At 36.1% G+C, this 25923-nt stretch overlaps 1 protein-coding gene across 1 annotated transcript in view; it reads left to right on the top strand.

Annotated features, from left to right (window-relative positions):
* The window catches only part of SLC4A10 (solute carrier family 4 member 10), a 239894-nt gene that overhangs the window by 66567 nt on the left and 147404 nt on the right, over positions 1-25923 (top strand). The window contains exon 2 of the mRNA XM_081095919.1: positions 17922-18003. Coding sequence (XP_080952045.1) covers positions 17922-18003 — 82 coding nt within the window. The remainder of the gene's footprint in view (positions 1-17921; positions 18004-25923) is intronic.

Here is a 25923-nt window from a genome sequence, read left to right as displayed (position 1 = left end):
TATATAGCTTAGATTTCATGACCTGATTTATTTTTAAATAAAAAAAACAGGACAAAAAACTTCACTGAAAGTTAAATGCATGTGTTTTGTAATTTTATTTTTTAATTAATATTTTTATCCTAGATGAAAGACCAAAATGAAATATGTTATAAAGACAATATTGTGTAAGAATAGAACATTTCAAGTTTCTATTTATAAAAGTATAATATTTTGATTAATATAAAACCATCTATTTGCTTAAAAATTGACATGCTTCTAAGTACAAGTGAATAATTTGGTATTTAAATAAAATCTAAATGCTTTTGTGTTCCATTTTGTGACAGCTTTGTATTTTAGTTGTCTTTTCTTGAACTATTTTTCTCAATGTACAACTCTTTTCTCCATTTTGCACAGGTTTCAAGCAAACCTCAGCATAATGCAATTTGTTAAGACAATCATACAAAACCTTACAATATTCTGGTAATAGTATTAGGCAAGAATATAAAGACTGATGGTTTACTTCCTTCAGAAGGTCACAGCTTGTGAGTCATACACTCTAAATACAAATAACTATAACACAATGTGGGAAGTGAGAAGTGCCACAGAGATTAAAAAGAGAGACAAAAGAAGCACAAATATTTTTTTTGTGTGTGTGAGTACAATGGGTAGGCTTTTCCCAGCTGAGTGGGGAGAGGAGAGGAGAGGCAGGTTAGAGGGGGTGTTAGGTAATTATGGAAACGGTGGCATCTGAGGTAGACCTTGAAAACTGGCCAAGATAGGAGAAAGGTCATTTCAGGCAGAGGAAGCAGCAATGACAAATGTGGGGAGGCAGAAAGAAATAATATACTTGAGCAGAATGAAATAGTTCATTTTGGCCTAGCCTGGTGGGGTACTTTAGAGTATCACAGGGAAAGATTGTTGGGACCAGACAGTGTAGAGTCTTGTGTGTTAGATTATGATTTCTAAAGTAAGAACATTTCTGTGCTGATCTACTTATTCTTGGGAGGAAATAAAATTAAAAACCAAAGAGCAATACCTATATTTTTACAGTGATTTTCAGAGCTCTAACCCTCCTGGGACTTTGGAAATGAAAATTAAATTCCTGAGTAGATTATTAGTAGTTAGTAGACAAGGTAGGGGGTAGAAGCAAAATGAAGGATTTTAATAAAATTCTCTATCAAAATTGCACATGAGGGCATTTCTCAGTCTATCCGCAACCACTCACAAGTCCTAGATTTCAGATCCTAAGAGACCTCCTGCTTGTCCCTGATGTAAAACTCTGTTTTATTGGTAGGTAATCTGATTTAGCTTTGGCTTTATTTTTGACATTTCCTAGACCAAGGACAATCTAGAGGGATCATTTTAATACAATGAATACGAATGTCACTATGGTGAATATTTGAATAATAAGGACTTTATCTTAGGGAAAATTGAATTTAGTAATTGCTATTTATAATCATGGAAGCCACAGAGATATTTTAGCTTTGCTCTTTGTTCATTTAGAAGTGATAAAGTAAACCATCATTGCTAATACTTTTAATGTGATCTTTAAGTCTACTCCACATACCAGAAGCATTTCAGTATTGCCTGAGGCTAGTTAAAAAGCTGGTAACATGCAAGAGCAGATTTCCTTTAGATGTGACAGCTGGGATGGGACTTTTGTTATCAGGCCCAGGAAGTTGATATTTGTACGTAGGAATTGTACAAAAATTGGAATTGAACACTCTGATTTAAAGTATGTCAGAAGTAAAACTGTGTGAATAAAAATGAAATCAGATACACTTGCTCTTCTGGCTCTATATTTAGAGCAATAGCAGACCCATAGAATTGAGAATACTCTGTATCTTCCCATAGAAGTTTGTATTATTAGGAAACCCCATTTTCTAGAAGTTCTTTTGAGGTTGCTTTTATTTGTTTATTTTATTTATATTTACTTCTAAAAATTCTCACCCAAGGATATGCTTTATTGATTTTAGAGAGAGAGGAAAGGAGCGAGAGAGATTGAGAAACATCAATCGGTTGCCTCCCGTACACACCCTGATGAGGGATCAAATCCACAGCCTAGGTATGTGCCCTGACTGGGAATTGAATCTGCAACTCTCCGGTATATATGACATGGGATGATGCTCCAACCAACTGAGCCTCCTGGCAAAGTGAGGTTGCTTTTATTAATCCTTGCGACTTCACATTGCCTGGGAATGAGCCATACATATGGTAGGGAGCCAATAAGTTTTCAGTTTTAAAATCATAGACCCATTTCTGGAAGAAACCTTGGAAATTATAGGGCTTTGGGTTGCTTTCAAACTTTTAAACATTTAAACTTTTTTCCTCAAAAAGCAGATAAAAGACTTTAGTGAAGTGATCCTTTCCCCAATTAAACCTTTTAAAAATGATAATATGGGAATATTATCAGAATAAGTTAAAAAGATAATTGGGTATTTCTTTATCAAGCTTATCTTTCTAAAAGGCAACAGAGCCCAGTTTCAATGAAGCCCATTGCAAAATGTGCTGCATATGAGTGTATACCACTTATTCCTATGAGTTTTTTTAAATCTTATTAAGTCTAATAAGAATTTGAGTTTATTGTATAGTCTGGAGGGAGGCAATATAGCACAGTAGTTAAGAGCTAGAGTTTTAGAGCTGGACTTATTTGGATTCCATATTTTCCATTTTACTGGCAATTTTTATTTTAGAAATGTTACCTAATCTCTCATTTCTCAGTATTGTCATCTGTAAAATGGAGATAATAATTTTTGGAATTATGAAAAAGCTACAAAAGTTAGAAAACAAATCTATCCTTTCAAGTAATTTACATTATTTTATAAGTAAAGATTACAATTATATATATGTTTAGTACTTTCATATATATATGTATATATGTACATATTATACTTTGATTACATATAATATACTAAAAAAGAGATTAAGTAGCTTGCCTAAGGTAAAAATTGCCAACAAAGGAAAGGATGATATGGGATTCAATCCTGGAAGTGTAGCTCTAGAACTCTTGCTCTTAGCCATTGTGTTATACCACGTAGAGTTATAGACACTTGAATTAGATAGCATTGTGTAATTTAGTATATTCAAAATGCCAATTAAGATGAGAAACATCAACATAACTGCCATGGAAGGTATTATTATTATTATTTTTTTATATTTTTTATAGATTAAGATGTTACATATGTGTACCCTCCCACCCCCCTGCTCATGCCCTCACCCCCCCGTTGTCCGTGTCCATTGGTTAGGCCTATATGCTTGCATATAAGTCCTTTGGTTGATCTTTCCCCCTTGCCCCCACCCTCCCCTACCTTCCCTCCAAGGCCCGACAGTCCAATCAATGCCTCTCTGTCTCTGGATCAGTCCTTGTTCATCAGTTTATGTTGTTCATTATATTCCACAAATAAGTGAGATCCTGTGGTATTTATCCGCTCTCCAGTTCCATCCATGCTGTGGCAAATGGTAAGAGTTCCTTTTTCTTCTTCCTCTTCTTGAAGGATACCTTTCAGCATTTCATATAATGCTGGTTTGGTGGTGATGAACTCCTTTAGCTTTTTCTTATCCGTGAAGCTCTTTATCTGACCTTCCATTCTGAATGATAGCTTTGCTGGATAAAGTAATCTTGGTTGTAGGTTCTTGCTATTCATCTCTTTGAATATTTCTTGCCACTCTCTTCTGGCCTGCATGGTTTCTGTTGAGAAATCAGCTGACAGTCGTATGGGTACTCCCTTGTAGGTAACTGACTGTCTTTCTCTTACTGCTTTTAAGATTCTCTCTTTGTTTTTTGCTCTTGGCATTTTAATTATGATGTGTCTTGGTGTGGTCCTCTTTGGATTCCTTTTGTTTGGGGTTCTCTGCGCTTCCTGGACTTGTAAGTCTATTTCTTTGACCAGGTAGGGGAAGTTTTCTGTCATTATTTCTTCAAAAGGTTTTCAATATCTTGCCCTCTCTCTCCTTCTGGCACCCCTATAATTCTGATGTTGGTACGCTTGAAGTTGTCCCAGAGGTTCCTTACACTATCTTCATATTTTTTGAATCTCTTTTCTTTTTTCTTTTTCGGTTGGGTATTTTTTGTTTCTTTGTATTTCAAATCTTTGACTTGATTCTTGGGATCCTCTTGTCTGCTGTTGGATCTCTGTAAATTATTCTTTATTTCAGTCAGTGTATGCTTAATTTCTAGTTGGTCCTTTTTCATGTCCTCCATGGTCTCACTATGCTCCTTGAGGGATTCATTAAATTTATTGGCGGTTTCCATAAAATTCTTGAAAAACCTTATAAACGTGGCCTTGAACTCTATATCCAGTCGTTTGCTTTCCTCCATTTCTGCCATTCGTGACCTGTTTCTTTGTCTCCGCATTTTGGCTGCTTCCCTGTGTTGATAGAGTGGCCCTGCGCGCCAGGTGTCCTGTAGGGCCCAGTGGCTCAGCCTCCCCAGTTACCTGGGGTGGACACTCTTGGTGCACTCTTGGTGCCTTGGTTGTTGTAGGATCACTGGGAGGAATTGACCTCCAGGCCAACCGGCTGTGGGAATCAGCCGTGTCTGAAGTAGGAGAATGGTCCCCCTCTGACCACTGGGCACAGTGGCTCCTGGATCTAAGGAGGTGCTAGTTCAGCCTCTGCCTGAGGCCACACAGCAGGAGCCACGAAGAGGCTCAGCTGTGAAGCAATGCAAGCTGCTGCGGGGCCCTGGGCCTTCTCTTGGAAGTTCCGGGTCTGCCTGGCTCGGCTGCAATTAGGTACATTCACTTGCAAAAGCCTCTGCCGCAGCCTGGGTGGGGTGGGGTCTCAGGGAGTCAAAAGGGCAGAGAAAGAAGCTATGGCTGATTCTCTGCCTGGAGTCGCGCGTCTCAGTGTCCCGGTAACGGCTGCAAGCACCTCTGAGGGAAAGCCGCCCTCAAGTTCGCCCGCTGCCGCCTGACAGACCAGCTTCTCCCCGTATGAGTCCTGGGTCCCCAGAGACTTCCCAGAACCGGAGTTCAGAGCAGTCGGGAGCTTGTGATTCAAAAAGACAGCCGCGTCCTCAGGTGCCACCCCCTTTCCGCGCGCCGCCGTACCTCTGCACTCAGCCTCCGCAGCTCCTCTGGCTCTCAGCGTGCTTTTCTTTTCTTCTAGTTGTAGAATTTACACTCAGCCAGCCTTCCTGTTGTTCTGGACGATGTTTGCTCCGTCCTTTGCGGTATTTTTCAATTGTTGTGTGAGGCGACAATTTCCCGGTGTTTATCTATGCCGCCATCTTAGTTTCTCGGAAGATATTATTGAAGAGGTGACTTGACTTTGATTATACTCCTTCCTGCTTTTCTTTCACTTCAAATAATGTATGTAAAGTCATTAGCACAGTTCCTGTCATAGGTGCTTAATAAATTATGAGTTGTTATTCTTATCATAATTGTTCTGATAATTTCTTCTCCAACATTCCCTAACTGGTGCAACATAATGTTTGAAAACCATGAATCCAATCTATAGTCATGAGTCAAATTACCCACCAGCGATTCTTAGTTGTAATTATGCATCAGAGTCACACATTTAGCTTTTTAAAAACATTGATGCTCAAAGCTTATCTTTGAAGTACGAAAAAGTCTATGAAAATAAAACCTAGGCTTCTATATTTATAAAAAGCTTTCCCAGTGAATCTGATGGGCAGCCAGATGGAGAACTGCTGCTTTCCATGGTGATGAATTCCGAATTTATTGCACCATTGTACATTTTAACCTCTGTTTAGTGTTTCAGACATTGCATCGTGATATACATCTCTACTCATTTATCTTATAAATATCTCAAACTTGCCAAAATTAAACTTATTATTTTCTCTTCAAAAGTTCTTTATCTTTCCTGGCATGATGACCTCATAATCATTTTCAACCACTTTATCCCAATCTTAAATCCAATTACTCATCAAGTTTCTCCTAAGGAGTCTAAAATTTACACCTTCTTTCCCCATTGTCTTGACCTCAGTATGAGTTCACATTCATTTTTCTCTTGGACTAATTTCTTAATTAGTATTTTTTTTTCTTCCTATCACTTACTCCCTAAGCCCCTCCCCCCCCCCCCCCCCCCATTCAGCTGCCAGAGTATGGTTTCTGAAATTGAAGCCAGAAACAGACATTTCACTGCTTAAATTCCCCATTACCTTCGCAATAATTCTCAGAGTTAAGAACATACAATATTTGTTTCTTTTTTTGACTTATTTTACTTAGCAAAATGCCTTCAATGTTTATCTATGTTTTGCAAAAGGCAGTATTTCTTTCTTATGCATGGTGAATAATATTCCATTGTGTTAATTTTATCTATTTATCTACTGACAGACTTTGGTTGTTTCTATATCTTGGATATTGTAAATTATGTGGCAATGGACATGGCATGCAGATATCTCTTTGAGATAGTGATTTTATTTCTTTTGGATATATACCCAGAAGCAGGATTTTTAGATCATATGGTAGTTATATTTTTACTTTTTTGAGGAATGAGGAAGTGACATTTAAACAACCATCTTTAGTTAAACTTAGTTTAAGTTCCACTAGTTAGAAAGAGACAGGCTCAAACTTTTAAAAATGTGGTCTTCTCTGCTTTTAATGCTTTTGGCCCCTCATTTCTCCTGGTTTTTGCTTGCCTAACTCTTTCGTATGCCTCAAGGTTTATTTAGATTAAATAAATTAAACGTCACCTCATTATGAAACATTCCTTCTTCCCTACAGAGTGAATTAGGTGTTTTTTTCCTTTTGTTTTTCTGGGTTCCACTATTTACCTTAATTGAAGTGCAATGAATACTGTATTGTAGACATTGATTTTCCTGTTTGGACTGTAAATGGTTTAATGGCAAATGCAGTATTTTTTATTTCTTTATAGCCAGCACTAATACAATGCCTGGCACGTGGTAATTACTTAATAAGTACATTTTTTTTTTGTTGAATAATAAAATGGGGAATGAGTATGAAATGTTCATGGAAAAATATGGCCTAGGTCACTTAGGTAATCATTAGGACTTCATCTTAGTTGAAGTGTATAAATAGACTTGAACCAGACTCTGAAGTGTTTTAAAGTTATATTAAGGAATTTTAGATTTTATGCTTAACTAATATAATATCTTTGTAGTGTAGCATATTGGCTAAGAGTATCGACCTTGGTTCAAACTCAGTCTCTACTTCGTAGTAGCTGAAGATTTCTGGGAAAGTATCTTATTCTCTTTAGGTCTCAGAATACTAACATGTTTTAAATATTTTTAATGAGTAAATGTATGTAAAGTTCTAATACTTTGTCACATTGTAAACTTTACAATGAATATTACTTGTTATTTTTACTGCAATTATAGCATTATTAAAAGAGTTGGAAAAAACACACAATGAAATGGAAAGATATTCCATGTTCATGGATTGGAATAAACAAAATAGTTAAAATGGCTATATTACCCAAAGCAATATATAGATTCAATACATCAAAGTCCCAATGTCATTTTTTTAAGGAAGTATAACAAAAAAATTATGGAACCACAAAAAACCCCAAGAGCCAAAGCAATCCTGAGATAAAAGAAGAAAGCAAAGTATCACACTACTTGACTTTAAATTATACTACAGAGCTATGATAATCAAAACAGCATGGCATTGGCAGAAAAACAGACACACAGACCAATGGAACAGAATTAAGAGCCCAGAAATAAAAGCACAGCTGTATGAGCAAATACTTTTTTGACAAAGGAGCCAAAAACATACAATGGAGAAAAGAATGCCTCATCAATAAATGGTGATGGGAGCATTGGAAAGCCACACTCAAAAGAATAAGTTAGATTACCATTTGTGATGAATTCAAAATGAATCAATTAACTAAATATAAGATCTGAAACAGTAAAGTACATAGAAGAATGTATAGGTAATAAACTTATGGAGCTTGGTATTAGGGAACATTTTATGAATTTGATCCCAAGGGAAGGCAAAAATAAATGAATGGAACTATATAAAACTAAAAAGTTTCTGCACAGCAAAAGAAACCAACAATAAAACAAAAAGGCAACCAACTGAATGGGAGATGATATTTGCACAAAACAGCTCTGACAAGGGGTTAATATCCAAACTATATAAAGAACTCATACAACTCAACACCAAACAATCCAATTAAAAAATGGACTAAGGACCTGAACAGATACCTCTCCCAAGAAGACATACAAATGGCCATCAGATATATGAAAAGATGTCCAACTTCACTAGCTATTAGGGAAGTGCAAATCAAAACTACAATGAGACACCACTTCACACCTGTTAGAATGGCTATTATTAACAAGTGTTGGAGAGGTTGTGGAGAAAAAGGAACCCTCATTCACTACTCATGGAAATGTAAACAGGTACAATCACTATGGAAAAGAGTATGGCAGTTCCTAAAAAACTAAGAATAGAGTTATCATATAAAAGCAATTTCTCTTAAGGATTTCTACCTAAAAAACTCAAAAACATTTATTCACAAAGATTTATGCACCCCTATGTTCATAATAGCATTACTCACAGTGGCCAAGACATGGAAATAACCAGTGTCCTTCAATAGATGATCGGATAAAGAAGATATGATACATATATATGGTGTCCCCCCAAAATATACACACCTTAACAGCTGATAGCTCAATTTTAAAAATTAAATGTATTTTAATAAACACTGCTTTTATAATTATTCAAAGTGTGTATAAACATTTCTAGTGATTTAATACATGCTATTATGAATTAAAATTGTGTTTTAGTTTACTTGTTTGATCAAGCCATCAGTGACTTTGATGAAAATAAAGAGCAGCTTTATTTTATTACAAACTAGAGGCCCGATGCATGAAGATTTGTGCAAGAATGGGCCTTCCTTCCCCTAGCTGCTGTCACTGCCTTCGCTCTGTCCAGAGCCTCCTTTCTGCCTTCCCATGCTGCCCAGAGGCCTGGAGCAGCTGGGGTGGTGCGGCATGCCTGCGTTGTCACCATGGTGACGACGCAAGCATCCTGCCCCACCCCCAGCCGCTCAGTGCCTGCATATGCAAATTAACCCTCCTTCTTTGTTGGGTTAATTTGCATACTCACTCCTGATTGGCTGGTGGGTGTCGTGAATGTATGGTCAATTTTCATCTTTCTCTTTTATTAGTGTAGATGCCTTTCTTCAGTTTAATCTCTTTTGATTCCCCATAGTGCTCTCTCATTGCTTCCCATTTCAAATCTAATTTCATTTTTTTCATGTTTAGGGTATTTTTATTTTCTTTATGCTCCTTGAAGTTTTAGATAATTAGGGAATTTAAGAGCACAAGTTTTTTGTTTTTATTCTTTATTAGCTCTAAAATGGCAAATAAATAAAGCAGCCTTTCCCTATTTCCTCTCCCATGGTTTTGGTATTTGTATAATTAGGAAAATCACTTTGCTTAAAGTGGCTATTAAATGTAATAAAAGTCAAATTTTTAGTAAACTGTGTGCCTAAGATTTCTACCATTTTATTAATGATATGATAAAACTTATCCCTTATCCACAATCACTGAGGTTAAAGGAAAAATATCACTGAAATTTACTTTTAAAATTACTTCTTTTCTCTGCTTTTCTTATCATTGAAGTTCATCTTATAATGTTTTATTTATCTTATTCCTCAGTACCATTTTAGTTATCTAAAAATATTTTGAAATTTTCTTATTTATTCAAGCCATAATACCTTACAAATATTATTTAATTAATTCCACTCTGACTTGCTTTGTTGGCTTTCTTATATTAGGAATCTTCTTTCCATTTCCAGTTTGCAAATTATTGAATATTCAAGTCCAAATCACCTATAAATCATTAAACTGCAGACACTAGGGTATTATTTGTTTAAATAATTTGATTAATTGACTACTGTGTATGTAGGCCAACTCAGGACTGTCCCAATTTATGCTGAGAAGGCTAAATACTTGTGTACTATAAGTTTTTAGATTCTGACAAAGTTGTAAAGAACAAGTCTTTATTCATGATGCAATAGGTAAACATTGCTAATTTTATTTAAAAATGTGTATGTATATCTGTATTCCCTTTCTATAATTGATACTAATGACTTCTACAAGTTTACAATATGTCAATAAAAACATCAGGGTTTTGGTTGGCAGGAAAGGGGAAGGGTATTGCTATATGAGAAGATTACAAATATTATCATCTTAGGCTAAAGCACAGATAGGTATTTACATAGAGATAAAAAGTGATTGTTATACTGATGTGGAAATAGCTTAATATAAAAAAATTCAAGTATTGTTCAACTAGAAAGGATCGTAGAGGTCATGAAGTTGATTTCTAAATGTATTTTTATCATATTTGTTTATGTCTTTTAGTTTCTTGGCTCAGGATTTCATCTAGCATCTCAGACATCCTTTATGGAATAATTTTATTTCTTCCTGAAGTATATACTTAGAAATTCTGTTAGAAAGGATTCGTGGTAATAAATTGACTCAGTTTCTGTTTTTCTTAAGTGTCTTTCGAGAATATTAGCTTAGCTGGGTATTAACATTTTTTTTTAGTATACTGAAGTTAGTATTTTACTCTCTTCTAGCTTCTATTTTGATTAATTTATCATTACTTTGTAGGTGATCCTTTTTGTCTTTGCTGTTTTGAAAATGTGTCATTCTATAGTTTCACATGATAGGTGTAGGTGTGAATTATATTTTAATTTTCCTGTTTGTGATTCATTGTGATTACTGAATCCAGGGATTCATGTTGTCTATCATTTTCACCTATTATTTTCAATCAGTGCTCCTTCTTATTTTCTCTATTCTTAACTACTAGAACTTCCAATTAGTTATATGTTAGACTTTAACATATTATCCTCCATTTAAAAAAATTAGCATATTTTCATATTATCATTGTTTTATATTCTGTGTAACTTTTTCAGATCTTTTCTCCAGTTTTCTAATTCTTATATATTTTTTCAGTCTACTGTTTTACCTATCCACGAAGTATTTAATTTTAAGAATTATGTGTATCATTATGCGTTGTACTTAACATGAGGTCTGTAAGCGCTTTGTGGGAAAGAATCATGCCTTACTGAATTTGTAGCTCCCATAGTAGAAATAATAATATAAATATTATTTATGGAGAACATACTACATGCTTGGCAGACTCAAGCACTTTATATCTTTTAATAAGTCACTCAAGATACAGAGAAATTACAGAAGATTCTTAAATAAAGTGAAACAAAATTTCAATCCAGGTACTATGCAGCTCCACATACCTCTCAGCATTTACCCAACATGACTTTTGTTGACCTCCTAAAAGGGAGCATCAGCAGCAGAAGGGTAGGTCATATCTGTAAAACTTGTACTTGAACATCAAACAAGCTCATGGGGATGCAGCAGATGCTTACGGAAGAAAGGACATAGCAGGATAAAAGAAGAAGGCCTATCATAAGACAGATGGAGACTTGTAGGGCACTTAAGAGTAAGCAACATGAAGAGGCTAAAGACAGCGTGATGCAGAAGTAAGGAAATGTAGCAGCAGTTAACACCATTTTCAGGGTATAAAATTTGGTAAATTGGCAGAACTGAGACTCTAGAAGGATTTTTAAGAACAAGATAAGAATCAAGTCCAGAATTCAAAACATATCTAGAGGATCAGGTGGGCAAACAAGACAGGAACTCAATTGTGAGGTATCACAACCCTTTGAAATACTTTTGGCTAATTAAAACTGTTCCTGATTTCTCAAAACACTTTTAATCCTTAACCATCAGATGTGAAGCTTTCTAGGAGAGAACATATTCTTTAGGTCACAGTGACAGTAATAAGTGCAATACTGTATGTTGTGATGACGTTAATTCTGAGTCAGAATTAGCTTAGCATTGGAAGACTTTCACCCCTGAGCCTTTCAATCCTGAACTTGACTCTGGAGTATTTCATGTCAACCAATGAACTTCACTGACCTGTGTATTCCCTGGCTGGTCTTTTTCTTTTTTTAAATTTAAATTCTTTATTGTTTAAAGTATTACATAAGTCTCCTTTTCCCCCCATTGACCTCTCCCCGACTGCCCTCCTCCTCCAGCACATGCTCTCACCCCTCCCCGCCCCGCCCCGGTCTGTGTCCATTGGTTATGCTCATATGCATGCATACAAGTCCTTTGGTTGATCTCTTTACTCTGGCTGGTCTTTAAAGCTTGCCTGGGTAGAGTTTTCCAAGTAAATGAGATTAAAAAAAATCTTGAAGTTTTTACATGATGATTTATAATGCCTTCTTAGTTCTATTCCTATGACAGAGGGTTTTGCTCTCCAAACCTTATTCTCAGTTCTATTTTTTCTTATATGTGTAAAAATGAAATAACACATTCACTTTGCTTAAGTAAATGAAATCTAATTGCCACCTCCCCAATTAGATACTTTAGAAAGGAACTCAACTGCTTTTATTAAAAATACATAGGAAAGGAGACAGAGTGGCTTATTGTGCTACTTTAGAATAGATATATTTTATGTGATTGAATTACTATAGTATATATGATAGATTTAAGTTGTATTACTGGAGTGGTATAATCTATATTTAGTGTAGATACCAGATTTTAAACACCTAATTTCAAAGTAATGTGCTAGTAAAAATAGATGGGTTCATTTTTTTTTTTTGAAAATATAACATACTAAGTGAAATTCAAAGTTGTGCTTGACTTATGCTTAGATTTTAGGTCAGCTAGTATTTTCTTGAGCTCCTATGATAAGCTAATCCCTGAACTGATACTTTCATATCTAATATCCTATGTAATACAGTCTAATATAATTAGAGGTTAAAGCATAACCTTTTATATTGGTATAATACTTTTGTTTACATGGTAAAAATGAGGAATGCCTCTAGAATAAATATGGATGCACACGTAGTATATTAACATTGAAACTAAATGTTAATGCTCAATTTTCTTAATTTCATAATTAAAAATAAAAGGTAATGAGTATATGGCCAAGAAAACCAAGAAGTAAAAATCCTGCATTTATTTGGTAATGACAAAAAGGTAACTTCTGTAGATTAAATAATGGATTCATATGTTAAATATTAACATCAAATCTACGAGTTAATATCAGTTTCTTAATTTTATAATTGAAAATAAAAGGTAATGGGATGAATGGGTAAACCAAAAAGTTAAAATTCTGTATCTTAGTTAATGAAATAGATAGTAACAACACATTGTATTAAAGCATAGTATGTAAATAATGTGGTGAAATGTTATGTGTAGAAAATACATGTTTTAACATTAGTTAAATGAATACCTTAGTTTTCTGTGAAATATTTTAACATTAATGAGAACTGACAAGTTTGGAGGCTTTGTAAATAATAAACACTTTTAAAACTAGCTCTCAGGTCATGCTTATAAAATACATTTGTCTATGTATTTCTGCTACTCTAGACTTATGTCATTATCTCTCATTGGCTGAACTCAGTTGGAAGGTAGAAGCAACGGGGCCTGATGATGCAATCCATAAAGATAGAGCATAGATAAGAGTGGAAAGTGAATCTGTTATGGCTAGTGGAGAATATATAGCACATCATATTTTCTAATACCCAGTATCTAACAAAAAGGCAGAAAAAGTGGTTGCTTTAAAAATTGTTACGACAAATACTTTTAGGGAAGAAAATTCTGAATTGAAAACAAACTGCTTTCTTCTCTATTAATCCATTCTCAAATGAGATAAGACTTATCAAAAGGACATGAAAAAGTTAATCTTCCTGCTCATGGGATTGCTGTTAGATTCTGGATTATAAAACTAGAAAAATTTATTTCGTTGAAGACTATGCTCAAGAGTTCTGATAAGTCAGAAAAATGCATTTTTATATGAATTCACAGAGAACTTAATGATATTTACAAACAATCCTAAAATAAATTGTTACGTTTTTCTGAAGATTTTAACACTTAAATGTGCAGGCCCATATTAATTGCTCTTTTAAGAGAGGGTGGACTGGTTCAAGGTCACTTCAAATGTGAGAGTTGAGTAGAAAGCGTTTTTTTTTTCTGCTATCTTATCTAATAAAGAGGGAATATGCTAATTTACTGCCCTGCCCTCAAGATGGTGGAGCTCACAGCCAATAAGGAGGGAATATGCTAATTGACTGCCACACCCTCAAAGATGATGACACCCACAGCCACAAAATGGCCGGCAGGGGAGGGCAGTTAGGGGCGACCAGGCCTGCAGGGGAGGGCAGTTAGGGGTGATCAGGCCAGCAGGGGAGGGTAGTTAGGGGTGAGCGGGCTGGCAGGGGAGGGCAGTTGGGGTGATCAGGCTGGCAGGGGAGCAGTTAGGTTTCGATCAGGCTGGCAGGGGAGTGGTTAAGAGGTGATCAGGCTGGCAGGCAGGCGAGTGGTTGAGATGGGGCCGAAACTGGCAGTCGGACATCCTCTGAGGGGTCCCAGATTGGAGAAGTACAGGCTGGGCTGAGGGATACCCCCCCCCCCCCCCGTGCACGAATTTCATGCACCAGGCCTCTAGTTTATAATTGTCCAGTTAAAATAACAATAACAATAACAAAACTCTTTCCTTTAAAATCTTTTTTGGAGAATACATATTTCTAATTTACATTTATAAACATTGAAGTTCAATAGAACAATGTCTTAATGTTTAGAAGTAATCCTATTTTAGAAAATTATAGAATACATTTGGGTTATGCCAATTACATAGAATGTGTCTTTTAAAATGGCTGAATATAAATTAAATTTAGTCATAAGCAGGGTTTAACTAGAAAGGATAGTATATTATGCTATATAAAGGATAGTATATTATGCTATATAAAGGATAGTATATTATGCTATATAAAGGATAGTATATAATGCTATGTAAAGGATAGTATATAATGCTATATGGGAGAGATGGAAAACTAAGTCAAAATAGATCAGGAAAAGATGTGTGGTCTATGCCATTACAATAATATGCCCTTAAACTTAGCATGGCAGAAACTTCAGAAATTGAAAAATATTGATTTGCAGAGTAAAGTATTATTATTATTATTGGTTAGAGGCTTACATAAATGGATTAAGAAGTGATTTCTGTGTGAGTTAGTTACTGTTTCTCAGTCTCAGAGCCATAGTCTCTACCAGTGATTCTCAAATTGCAGGCTACAATTAATTTTTAAGTCCTGAAATAGATTTAATAAATAATGACTGGTATTTTTAAATGAAATAGAATATCCTACAATAGAAAATATCAGGACACACTGTGTATAGTAAGAGTAAGTGTTCATTTGTGAAATTTTTGTTTTGGTTACATATATGTAAGTATGTGATTGTGTTGAACTATATATCACAATGGGTAATGTCCAAAAAATTTTAAAGATTGTTTTATCCTGTTTACTGAAATCAATCATCTTAATAAATATTTACCTAATAGTGTAGCAAAGGTAATTGTATTGAGAGGTAATACAACACATTTATGTGTCTCTCGCTGTACAGTGCTAAAATTTGTTCCTAAATGAATAAAGATACATAGGAATTAGGCTATACTAATGTGTTTGATTTCAACAAATCTAAAGAGATTAACAGTACAAAATGAAATAATAATTTATTTTACTGGTGTATTGCGATTACAACATAGACTGACACCCAGTGATGTATGCCCTCTTCATTCCTGTCATCACACCCCATGTTTACCTGGTAATATGGAGGAAGGGAAATACCCTATTAAAAAGTTTTGAATAATATTGAAATGACCTTGGGAACTATAAACAAAATGGATGAATCTCAGTCTGTATATCAGTATCAATTTGTGTAGAGAATTTTTAGCCTAAAAGATCATTCATTTGATGTATCTATGAGACATCGAGAGTATTTAAAGGGAACAATGTATAGGAAACCAAAAATGAGTCACTTACATTGAGTTACATTCATATTCTAGCTTCTAGTTCTTGTTATTTAAAAGAAATATTAAAACAGATCATTTCTGCGTACAATTTTATAGTAATTAAAGAATTACCATTTCTTATTTAGATCGCCTTCTGCTCTGCTTCAAAATTTCATTTTATCTCAGTATTTTTACATTAGCTAATCAATAGAATATCTTTTGTATATGAATAGTATACGTATTTTATATAATCAGTTAAAAACGATTCAGGTCTTGAAATCAAAGTTGTACTGGGAAAAAACATCTTATTATATTCTTTATAAAGCTTTCCATTTTGTAATTGTTTTAAGAGACCACCATTGTAAAATATAGTGGAATAGTCTTCCGTCTGACCTTTGAACATGGATCCATAATTAGCTTTTGGCATTTATCTTAACAACACTCCAGAGGTCAGAGATGCATTCCAATGTGACATATATTTGAATATATCTCACACAGATGATAAGTTCTATTTGTAAATATATCAAGAATAGATTCTAAGTAGGCTGAAACGTGCATTTGTTTGGTTTAGGAATATTATATAAATACCATCTTTAGTTTTTTCTATTGCTATTATTGCTCAAACCAACAGATTTTTAAAATTTTGCCAAGCAGAAGAGCAATGGGTTCTGAATTGTATCTTTATTTTCATTTTTCTCTCGTTTATAGTGTAGGTTTCACTAACTCTGATTTCAAACACTTCACCCTGACCTGTCTCAGTTCACATTTTCAGAAAGACAAAGGTCTACAGGGTTTCAAACATGCCCTTCTACTATATACAATGATAGGCTTAGAAATAGATAGGTGTTACCAATCATATAAACATTGGAAGGAATCTGCATTTTCCTTTAGTATTTTGTATTTTGTGTATTTCTGCATGGTCAAAATGAACTATTTTCACCCTTCTCCTCATTATTTTATTGAGAACCAAATCAGTGGGCGTATTGTTTTGAATATGTACAATATGCATATGCTAGAACTTTTGCCCAGCCATTCTAAATAAGTTTTTTAAAAAATAAACCAAATGAAAGTTTAATTCACATGACTGTACTTTACAGTTTAGTTTGAATAAAATGCATTATACTAAAACAAAATAATTAGAGTTGTAGTTTACCTAATAATTGCTACTAATTGCTTTCAAGGGATTAGACCCCTCCAACCCCATTTTTAATGGCAATGGAATTATGTCACTCTACCATAGCATGAGTGGTGTTAATGCTAATGATTTTTATATTTTCCATGTGCAGTTCAAAATGTCATCTTGTTAACAAGAATTCTTTATCAGAGATAGAAATGCATGTTACTAAATCAACAAGATAACTGTTTATTTTCCATTTTTTATATCACTAACAAATGATGCCAACTGGAATGTTTGTCTTCAATTTCATGGAAAAATCAAATGCTATTTCATCTCTAAATATGTGGCCAAATTAACTTTATCCTTCTCCTTAAATTAACACTTGGTAATCAAATAAAATAGTCATATACAAATAGGTTTAACTACTAAATTAAAACTCTAAAATATTAGATCATATTACAAGTTTATTTTCTGTTGTCTGTCTATGAGTGCTTGCTTAATTTTCTTGTTTGTTCATTTGTTGCTTTCAGTTTTAAATCCCACATATGAGTGAAATCATGTTTTTTGTTTTTTTTTTAACTTTTTCTCACTTGTTTTGCTTAGCATGATATTCTCAAGATCCATCCATGCTGTCACAATGGCAGTATTTCATAGACACAGACAAAACTATAGTGGTTACCAGAGGAAAGGGGGGTAGAGAGGCTAGTAAGGGCTAATGGGGGTGGGGGAGGGTGGGCAAATATATGGTAACAGAAGGAAATTTGACTTTGGGTGGCAAACACTCAAAGCAAAATATAGAGAAATGTATCATAGAATTGTACAGTTGAAACCTATATAATTTTATTAATCAATGTCACTGCAATAAATTTAATTAAAATGTTGGAAACAAAAAGGAAGATACTTAGAGCTTATAACTTTAAAAATACCTTTATCAATTTCAATTATTATTTCTTTAACAGACATATTTTGTAAACAAATAATAGTCTTATCTCTGAAAAACTTTTATTTTCTGAAAGTAAGAAAATATATGTATTTCCCATTTAGTCTTCCTTTTTCCCATTCTACAGAGAAATGATGAAGAGGCAGTTGTGGATAGGGGTGGAACTCGCTCTATTCTCAAAACACACTTCGAGAAAGAAGATTTAGAAGGTAAGACATTTTCCCCGCTTGGGATAGCTGTCCTTATGTTTGTTTCAAAGAGAATGGGAAATATGTCACAATGTAGAGAGCTGCAACAGTCAACATCAGAATACAGGGGGCGGTGGATGTGATTGTTCTGGTGCAACTGCAACCCCCATAGGCAGACCTGAAGATGTAAGAACATTCTTCGGCAGACATTTACTGAACCTCTACTATATTCCAGGCACTGTGTTGTGCTCCAATATTTTAATATTCCTTATTTCAAAGAGTTACAATCAACTGGGGAATGAAAAGAAAAAAATGATGTCAGACTAGTAAATGTGGTGGTATGTGAGAGGGAAGAATAGGACAGGAGAGACATCCAACCCAGCCTAGTTGTCAGAGTAGGCTATCACTGGAATAGAGTTAAAGACTGTTGAGTGTTTCCTTCCACGTACCGCGTGGTGTAGGGTTCGGTATCTGAAAGAGGAGCCGCACAAGAAATGAGAGAAAAAGACACGAGATAATTTTGCAATATTGAGGGACCAGGCGGCAAGTCCCGAAGGACTTCCTCGGTGCTCAGGCCTCACCAAGCTTTTATTGATCTGGGATGCACCCATAGCATAGCCCTTAGGCAGGTGACCCCCTAGTAACAAGCGGACTAGCCCATCAGCAAGGGTTTACATAATAATAAATGGGGGAGTAGTTTCAGCTACCACTGTCTGGACAAACAGAGGTGGCGCCTAGCTCCGGCCTTTGCTAGGGCTTCAAAGGCACCCAGCCTTGGGGGCAGGGGGCAGGGGGGGGTTCTCTGTCTATGCTTATCAGATAGTGAAGGCAATAAACAGTTTCCCACAAAAGACAATGTGGCATTCCAGTTTTACTCAGCTATCTAGGAGAGAGAGTGGTTGGAGGCACCATTTGTTTGTGTTCTCTTCAATAAGGAAGAAGGTCAAATACTTCAACAGGGAGGTGATATATTCTTGGTAGTAACTCTGAAACCAAAATTGTACTGGTTTTAAATGTTAGTTCTGCCTTATTTACCACAGAACCTTCAGCCAGTTAACTTCTGGGCACTGTTAAAATAAGGATAATAATGGAACGTATTTTCTAAAGTTTTTTTTTTTTAAGAATTAAGAGAAAAATACCTAAAATAGTACCTGACAATAAGTATTAACAGTTGTCATTACTCTGCAATTTAATGTGTCTACTACACTACTAGTTCATTTTTACTTTTTAATCAGAAATTATTACTAGTGAGATACAAGATATTTGGTATTTTTTATCTTTTGGTTAAAAAGTGAAACCCAGGTAATCTTAAGTAAAACTAATCATAAGTAGCTCCCAATAATCATTGCAGCTGAGAAATAAGCGTTTACTCCCCTTAGTGATTATAATATAACCACATAAATTACAATTAAATTCATTATTTGTAGGTTTTATCTTTAGCTGCAACAATTAAATAACAGGGGAATTAATATAAAATATTTAGAGACAATTTTCAACAGCTATAGCTACTGTGTGCCTGACATTTGGATTGGGTGCCCAGAAAATACCCAGGTCTGGGAAGGCTGTGCCTAAGGATATGCATAGTGATTTGCTGTGCTATCCATATTCATTGCACAAATTGAAGGGAGCAAAACATTGAAAAACATAAACGTATTATGGATCATAAAATAATTATTTATTAGATTTGAAATGTATTATATCACTTTTTTTTTCCAGCAGCAGATTTATCTTTCTACTTATGTCTTAAGCTATACTTATTTTTACTAAACGCACACAAGAATACCTAGTAAACCAAAAAATTAGCCATCTTGGGTTTAAAGACTATGATGGATAATCCACACATGAATAATTGGAAGTTAACAGTTAATAATCTTATATAATGCAAATTGACCCTAATGGCAGAATGACCAGAATGACCGCTCGACCAGTCACTATGAGGCACACTGACCGCCTCTTGGTCCCTTTCCCTGGCCAGCAGGCTCTGTTTGTCCGATGGTGAACGGGGAACCGGGGGTGGGTGGTGGCAGGGGGTGGGGCCAGCTCTGGGCAGCTGGGGAAGATGGCCCTGATCACAGGCCAGGCTTAAGGACCATACCCACATACGAATTTCATGTGCTGGGCCTCTAATATATTAATAATTACAGCAGAATACTGAATGGTTTGTTTGGATAGAAAATACATAATACAAAAATAATATTTAATAAGGTCACTTTAATTATCATATGAACATGTATTACATACATTTTCTTTTATTGGGAATGGTTAGGGAATATGGGTGATAGTATATGATGCTTATTAAAATAGATTTCTGATTGGCAAAACAATTCATAAACCAGATTTTGTTCTGTTTATAGATGTCTTATGGTGGGTATTTTAATCCCAGTAGTGAATAAGTGTGGCTCACTGGTGATTCAGATTAACATCATAGGATGGAAGTATAATGTTACATTTTAGACTTATGAAGAAAAATAGACAACACCTTATTTATATTAACTTTCTAAATATTTCTTCTGGTCCCAAACCATACTAAGCAGATTAATATCCTGGCATTTGAGGATGCAATGGAGGATTCTGCTGTAATGCATACAAAGAATTAATATATTCGTGTTTCCTGGACTAATTACTCTGAATCAGAAAATAGCACAGGGGCAGTGTAATGGATGGCATGGTTTAGGAAAAATAAACTGGCAGCGTAATATAGGTGGGAGAATGCCAGGTAGAATGTTAGCATTACTGAGGGTAATGGTGGCGGTAGTTTCTCTCTTTGTGTAATTAAAGGACAAGACCAGAGCTCTACTTTGTAAGAGCTTCTTTAGTAATGTAGATGAAACATACCAATAAATATTTATTTTAAATGAAATAGACTTCAGAATTGCTATTGAGAACAATCACATTTTATAAAATCTCCCTTCAATTAAAGTTTTATTTATTTGTTTTTATTTTATGGAGATATAATTGATATATAACTGTGTAAATTTAATGTGTATTATATGGTGATTTGATACACATATTTATTGAGAAATAATTAACATAATAAGATTAGTTAACACATCCATCCCTTTATCTAATTACCTTTTTTTGTGTGTGGTAAACATTTAAGATCTACTCTTTTAGCAACATTCAAGTATGTAATACAGTGGTATTAACTGCAGTCACCATGCAGTATAATAGATCCCCAGAATATACTCATTTTATAACTAGAAGTTTGTACCCTTTGGCCAATATCTTCCCATTTCTCCCAACCCCCACCCTGTGGCAACCAACCTTTGAATTAAAATTTTAATTTTGAAAATTACAGTTTCTCAGAACTGTGTATATACTTAGCTAATAGAATTACTGGTATAATTTAACATCTTTAGTACAGCTTGTAGAAATTCCAGATGGTTAAAAATATCTATAAAGTCTCAGGTGAAATATGTTTAATGGAATATGAATACCTGACCAATATCAACAGTTTGGTGTGTATTAGAGTATTCATACATATTATACATTCTGATGAATGATTTGTCAAATATATAATTTTCTCCTTCTAAACCTATTTATTCTTTTGTTTTACATGTATCTTGTATCATTTCTCTCTTCTCCTCATTACATAAAATCAAGAGCATGCAATTTTACTAGATTCTGCTCACTTCCTATTTTTCTACATCATGTAGTCAGAAAATTCTTTGAAACTATCTCAGGGTGTTTCCTCTCATCCCTTCCTTTTTGTTCTTACTGCCTTTGCTCCAGTCCTTTCCCTTTCTGTATACTGAGTGCTATGTCTTTATCACAATCCTCCCTCATTAGTATTGCTAGTATTCTTCCTAAGCATACTTCTGTTTCTGATGGTAAAATGTAGCTAGCAGCATGGAATCTCTATAGTTGGACCACTTCAGAATCTCGAATAGAGCCAAAATTATTGAGGTTAACCAATTTTCATTTTGGTCTCCCACTTTCTTGTGGAACTAGTAGTATTTAAAGAATAAGATTACAGAAGGAATAATGTATTAATACCCTTGAAATTCTTTCTTGTACTTACCCTTTAGTACAAGTGCAGTGGATACAGTGACTAGATAAAATACACAATGCTCAGTTAAATTTGAATTTTAGATAAACAATAAATAACCCTTTAGTATAGGTAGGCCAGGTAATAATTTTATTTATATTTTTAAAAATTTCTAAATCTGTCAACCCAGTAGTGGGTGTTATGATGAATCACCAATGTCCCCTCTTAAGGACTGTGGCATTTATTTCCCCACTTGCCATGGGTGTTGCCTGCAGTTGGTTCACACCTAATCATTCCCCAGAAATGACATTTAGCTTAAGGAGCTGCTCCTTGCCTATTGAACTTAATTCATGGTCAGTGAAGGAGTTTAAAGCTCCCTCCCTCCACTCCCATCCCCGCCTCAATTTGGTATAACTCTGAAGGGTTGTCCCAGCTTCAGAGCCTCCTGTGGAAACTGAAGTCTTCATTGCAGCTGTACCGTAATTCTTTCGCTTCCCAATGCTGCTGCCCATATTTCCTCACAGATGTTATTGCAGGCAGCTCTCTTCAACAAACCCCTTGAATGCTCCTCAGAGTCTGTTTCCTGAGGAAGCTGACCCACTTAGTGATCGTTTCCCTGGTCCCTGAACAGTACTAATGGACATATTTGGTAATTGGCAGGACCTTCACATCCGTTTCTTTGCCTGAGGGAACTATTTCAGTGAGTGAAAAGGCTCTGAAACTCTTTGCCTTGGCCATGAGAGGAAATGAAAATCAGTATTGCAGGTGATGGGAAATGGCAAAGATTAGTGTCATTTTTATTTATTTTATTTTATTATTATGTTTTTAATATATTTTTTATTGATTAAGATAGTACATATGTGTCCTTATCCCCACGTTGCCCCCTACCCCCCCCCCACTCATGTCCTCACCCACCCGTTGTCCGTGTCCATTGGTTAGGCCTATATGCTTGCATATAAGTCCTTTGGTTGATCTTTCCCCTTTACCCCCACACTCCCCTACATTCCCTCCAAGGCCCGACAGTCCAATCAATGCCTCTCTGTCTCTGGATCAGTCCTTGTTCATCAGTTTATGTTGTTCATTATATTCCACAAATGAGTGAGATCCTGTGGTATTTATCCGCTCTCCAGTTCCATCCATGCTGTGGCAAATGGTAAGAGTTTCTTTTTCTTCTTCCTCTTCTTAAAGAATACCTTTCAGCATTTCATATAATGCTGGTTTGGTGGTGATGAACTCCTTTAGCTTTTTCTTATCTGTGAAGCTCTTTATCTGACCTTCTATTCTGAATGATAGCTTTGCTGGATAAAGTAATCTTGGTTGTAGGTTCTTGCTATTCATCACTTTGAATATTTCTTGCCACTCTCTTCTGGCCTGCATGGTTTCTGTTGAGAAATCAGCTGACAGTCGTATGGGTACTCCCTTGTAGGTAACTGACTTTCTTTCTCTTACTGCTTTTAAGATTCTCTCTTTGTCTTTTGCTTTTGGCATTTTAATTATGATGTGTCTTGGTGTGGTCCTCTTTGGATTCCTTTTGTTTGGGGTTCTCTGCGCTTCCTGGACTTGTAAGTCTATTTCTTTGACCAGGTAGGGGAAGTTTTCTGTCATTATTTCTTCAAATAGGTTTTCAATATCTTGCCCTTTCTCTTCTTCTGGCACCCCTATAATTCTGATGTTGGTACGCTTGAAGTTGTCCCAGAGGCTCCTTACACTATCTTCATATTTTTGGAATCTTTTTTCTTTTTTCTTTTTCGGTTGGGTATTTTTTGTTTCTTCGTATTTCAAATCTTTGACTTGACTCTTGGATCCTCTTGTCTGCTGTTGGATCTCTGTATATTATTATTTATTTCAGTCAGTGTATGCTTAATTTCTAGTTGGTCTTTTTCATATCCTCCAGGGTCTCACTAAATTTATCGGCAGTTTCCATAAAATTCTTGAAAAACCTTAAAAGTGTGGTTTTGAACTCTATATCCAGTAGTTTGCTTTCCTCCATTTCTGTCATTTGTGACCTGTTTCTTTGTCTCCGCCTTTTTTATGCTTCCCTGTGTTGGTAGAGTGGTTTTGTGTGCTAGGTGTCCTGTAGGGCCCAGTGGCTTAGCCTCCCCAGTTACCTGAGGGGGACACTCTTGGTGCACCTTCTTGTTGTAGTTATGCCTTGATTGTTGTAGGATCGCTGGGAGGAACTGACCTCCAGGCCAATTGGCAGTGAGAATCAGCTGTGTCTGCAGTAGGAGAATTTCTGTGCTGAAGACACCCCTCTGGGGCAAGACTTGCTTCAGTGGGGCTTTGGTGCTCACTGAGTCTGCGCCCTGAGTGTGTCCCTTATGGATCTGAGGAGTTGTAATCTGGATGGTCCCCCTCTGACCACTGGGTACACTGGCTCTTGGATCTAAGGAGGTGCTAATTTAGCCTCTGACTGAGGTTACCCAGCAGGAGCTATGAAGAGAACTGCAGATTCCCCTTCCTTTTTTTGGAGTTTGGAGGTGCCCTGATGAGGCCCAGCTGTGAAGCAATGCAAACTGCTGTGGGGCCTTGGGCCTTCTCGTGGAAGTTCTGGGTCTGTCTGGCCCAGCTGCAATTTGTTAGGTAATTTTCAGGCTGCAAAGGGCCAGGGCATTCATATGCAAAAGCCTCTGCGGCAGCCTGGGTGGGGCGGGGTCTCAGGGAATCAAAGGGTGGAGCAAGCAGCTATGGCTGGTCCTCAGCCCTGCCCTAAGGGGCCGCGTGTCCCACTGTCCCGATAATTGCTGCAAGCACCTCTGAGGGAAAGTGGCCCTCAAGTTCAGAGTTCTGCCTGCTGCCAGACAGTCCACTTTCTCCCCGTATGAGTCCTGGGTCCCCAGAGACTTCCTGGAACCGGAGTTCAGAGCAGTGGGGAGCTTGTGACTACCTCCTGATTCAAAAAGACAGCCGTATCCTCAGGTACCAGCCCCTTTCCGCGTGCACACTCGCTCGAGCCTCCGTGCCTTTGCACTTTACTTCCGCAGCTCCTCTGAGTCTCTGTGTGCTTTTCTCTTTTCTTCTAGTTGTAGAATTTACACTCAGCCAGCCTTCCTATAGTTCTGGATGATGTCCGTTTTGTCTTTTCATTGTATTTTTGAAGTTGTTGTGGGAGGCAGCAATTTCCCGGTGTTTACCTCTGCCGCCACCTTAGTTTCTCCCTATTTATTTTATTTTTAATTTAATTTTTATTGTTGATACTATTACAGATGTCCTCCATTCCTCACTCCCCCCGCCCCCCTGCTTTGCCCACCATTTAAAAAAATATATATTTTTATTGATTTCAGAGAGGGAGAGAAAGAAACATCAATGATGAGAGAGAATCATTGATTGGTTGCCTCCCACACGCCCCCAGTGGGGATCAAGCCTGCAACCTGGGCATGTTCCCAGACCAGGAATCAAACTGTGACCTCCTGGTTCATCGGTAGACCCTCAACCACTGAGTCATGCTGGCCAGGCTGCCTACCAGTTTTTAAAGACCTAAAGTATCTACCAGGTTGTCCACTACAGAAAACAGGCATTGACAAAAAAGTTACTCATTTATATAGATTCTTTTAAATTTTGAAGTTGAACTGTATGTTAATAAATACTGAGTTTGTAATCATTCAAGGTGTATATACATTTTGGGGACACCTGTTTATTGTTGTACTTCCCAAGGGAATGTTCTTTTTTGGTGCTCCTTCTTGATAGTAATAAAAAATGCAATTGCCAGATCAACAATAAATAGCAACATCACCCTATATCTAAGGTCATGTTAACGTGCTCTAACAGAGAGCTTACATCTGATACAGCAGCTGCAATTGATGCTACCACGTGGCTTATTTTGCAATAGTCCATTACCTCCTTCTCATCTCTTCCATTTATTAGTGACTTTCCTCCACACGGAAGTAGAATGCCAATTCTGCCCATACATTAGTGTTACCTGACTCCTGCTGGCAGAATAATTATCTTCCTCC

The sequence above is a fragment of the Myotis nattereri genome, assembly GCF_964212035.1.
Source record: "Myotis nattereri genome assembly, chromosome: 7".
Lineage (NCBI taxonomy): Eukaryota > Metazoa > Chordata > Mammalia > Chiroptera > Vespertilionidae > Myotis > Myotis nattereri.
The sequence above is the reverse complement of the archived record's forward strand: the minus strand, read 5'-3'. Positions and strand labels throughout refer to the sequence as shown.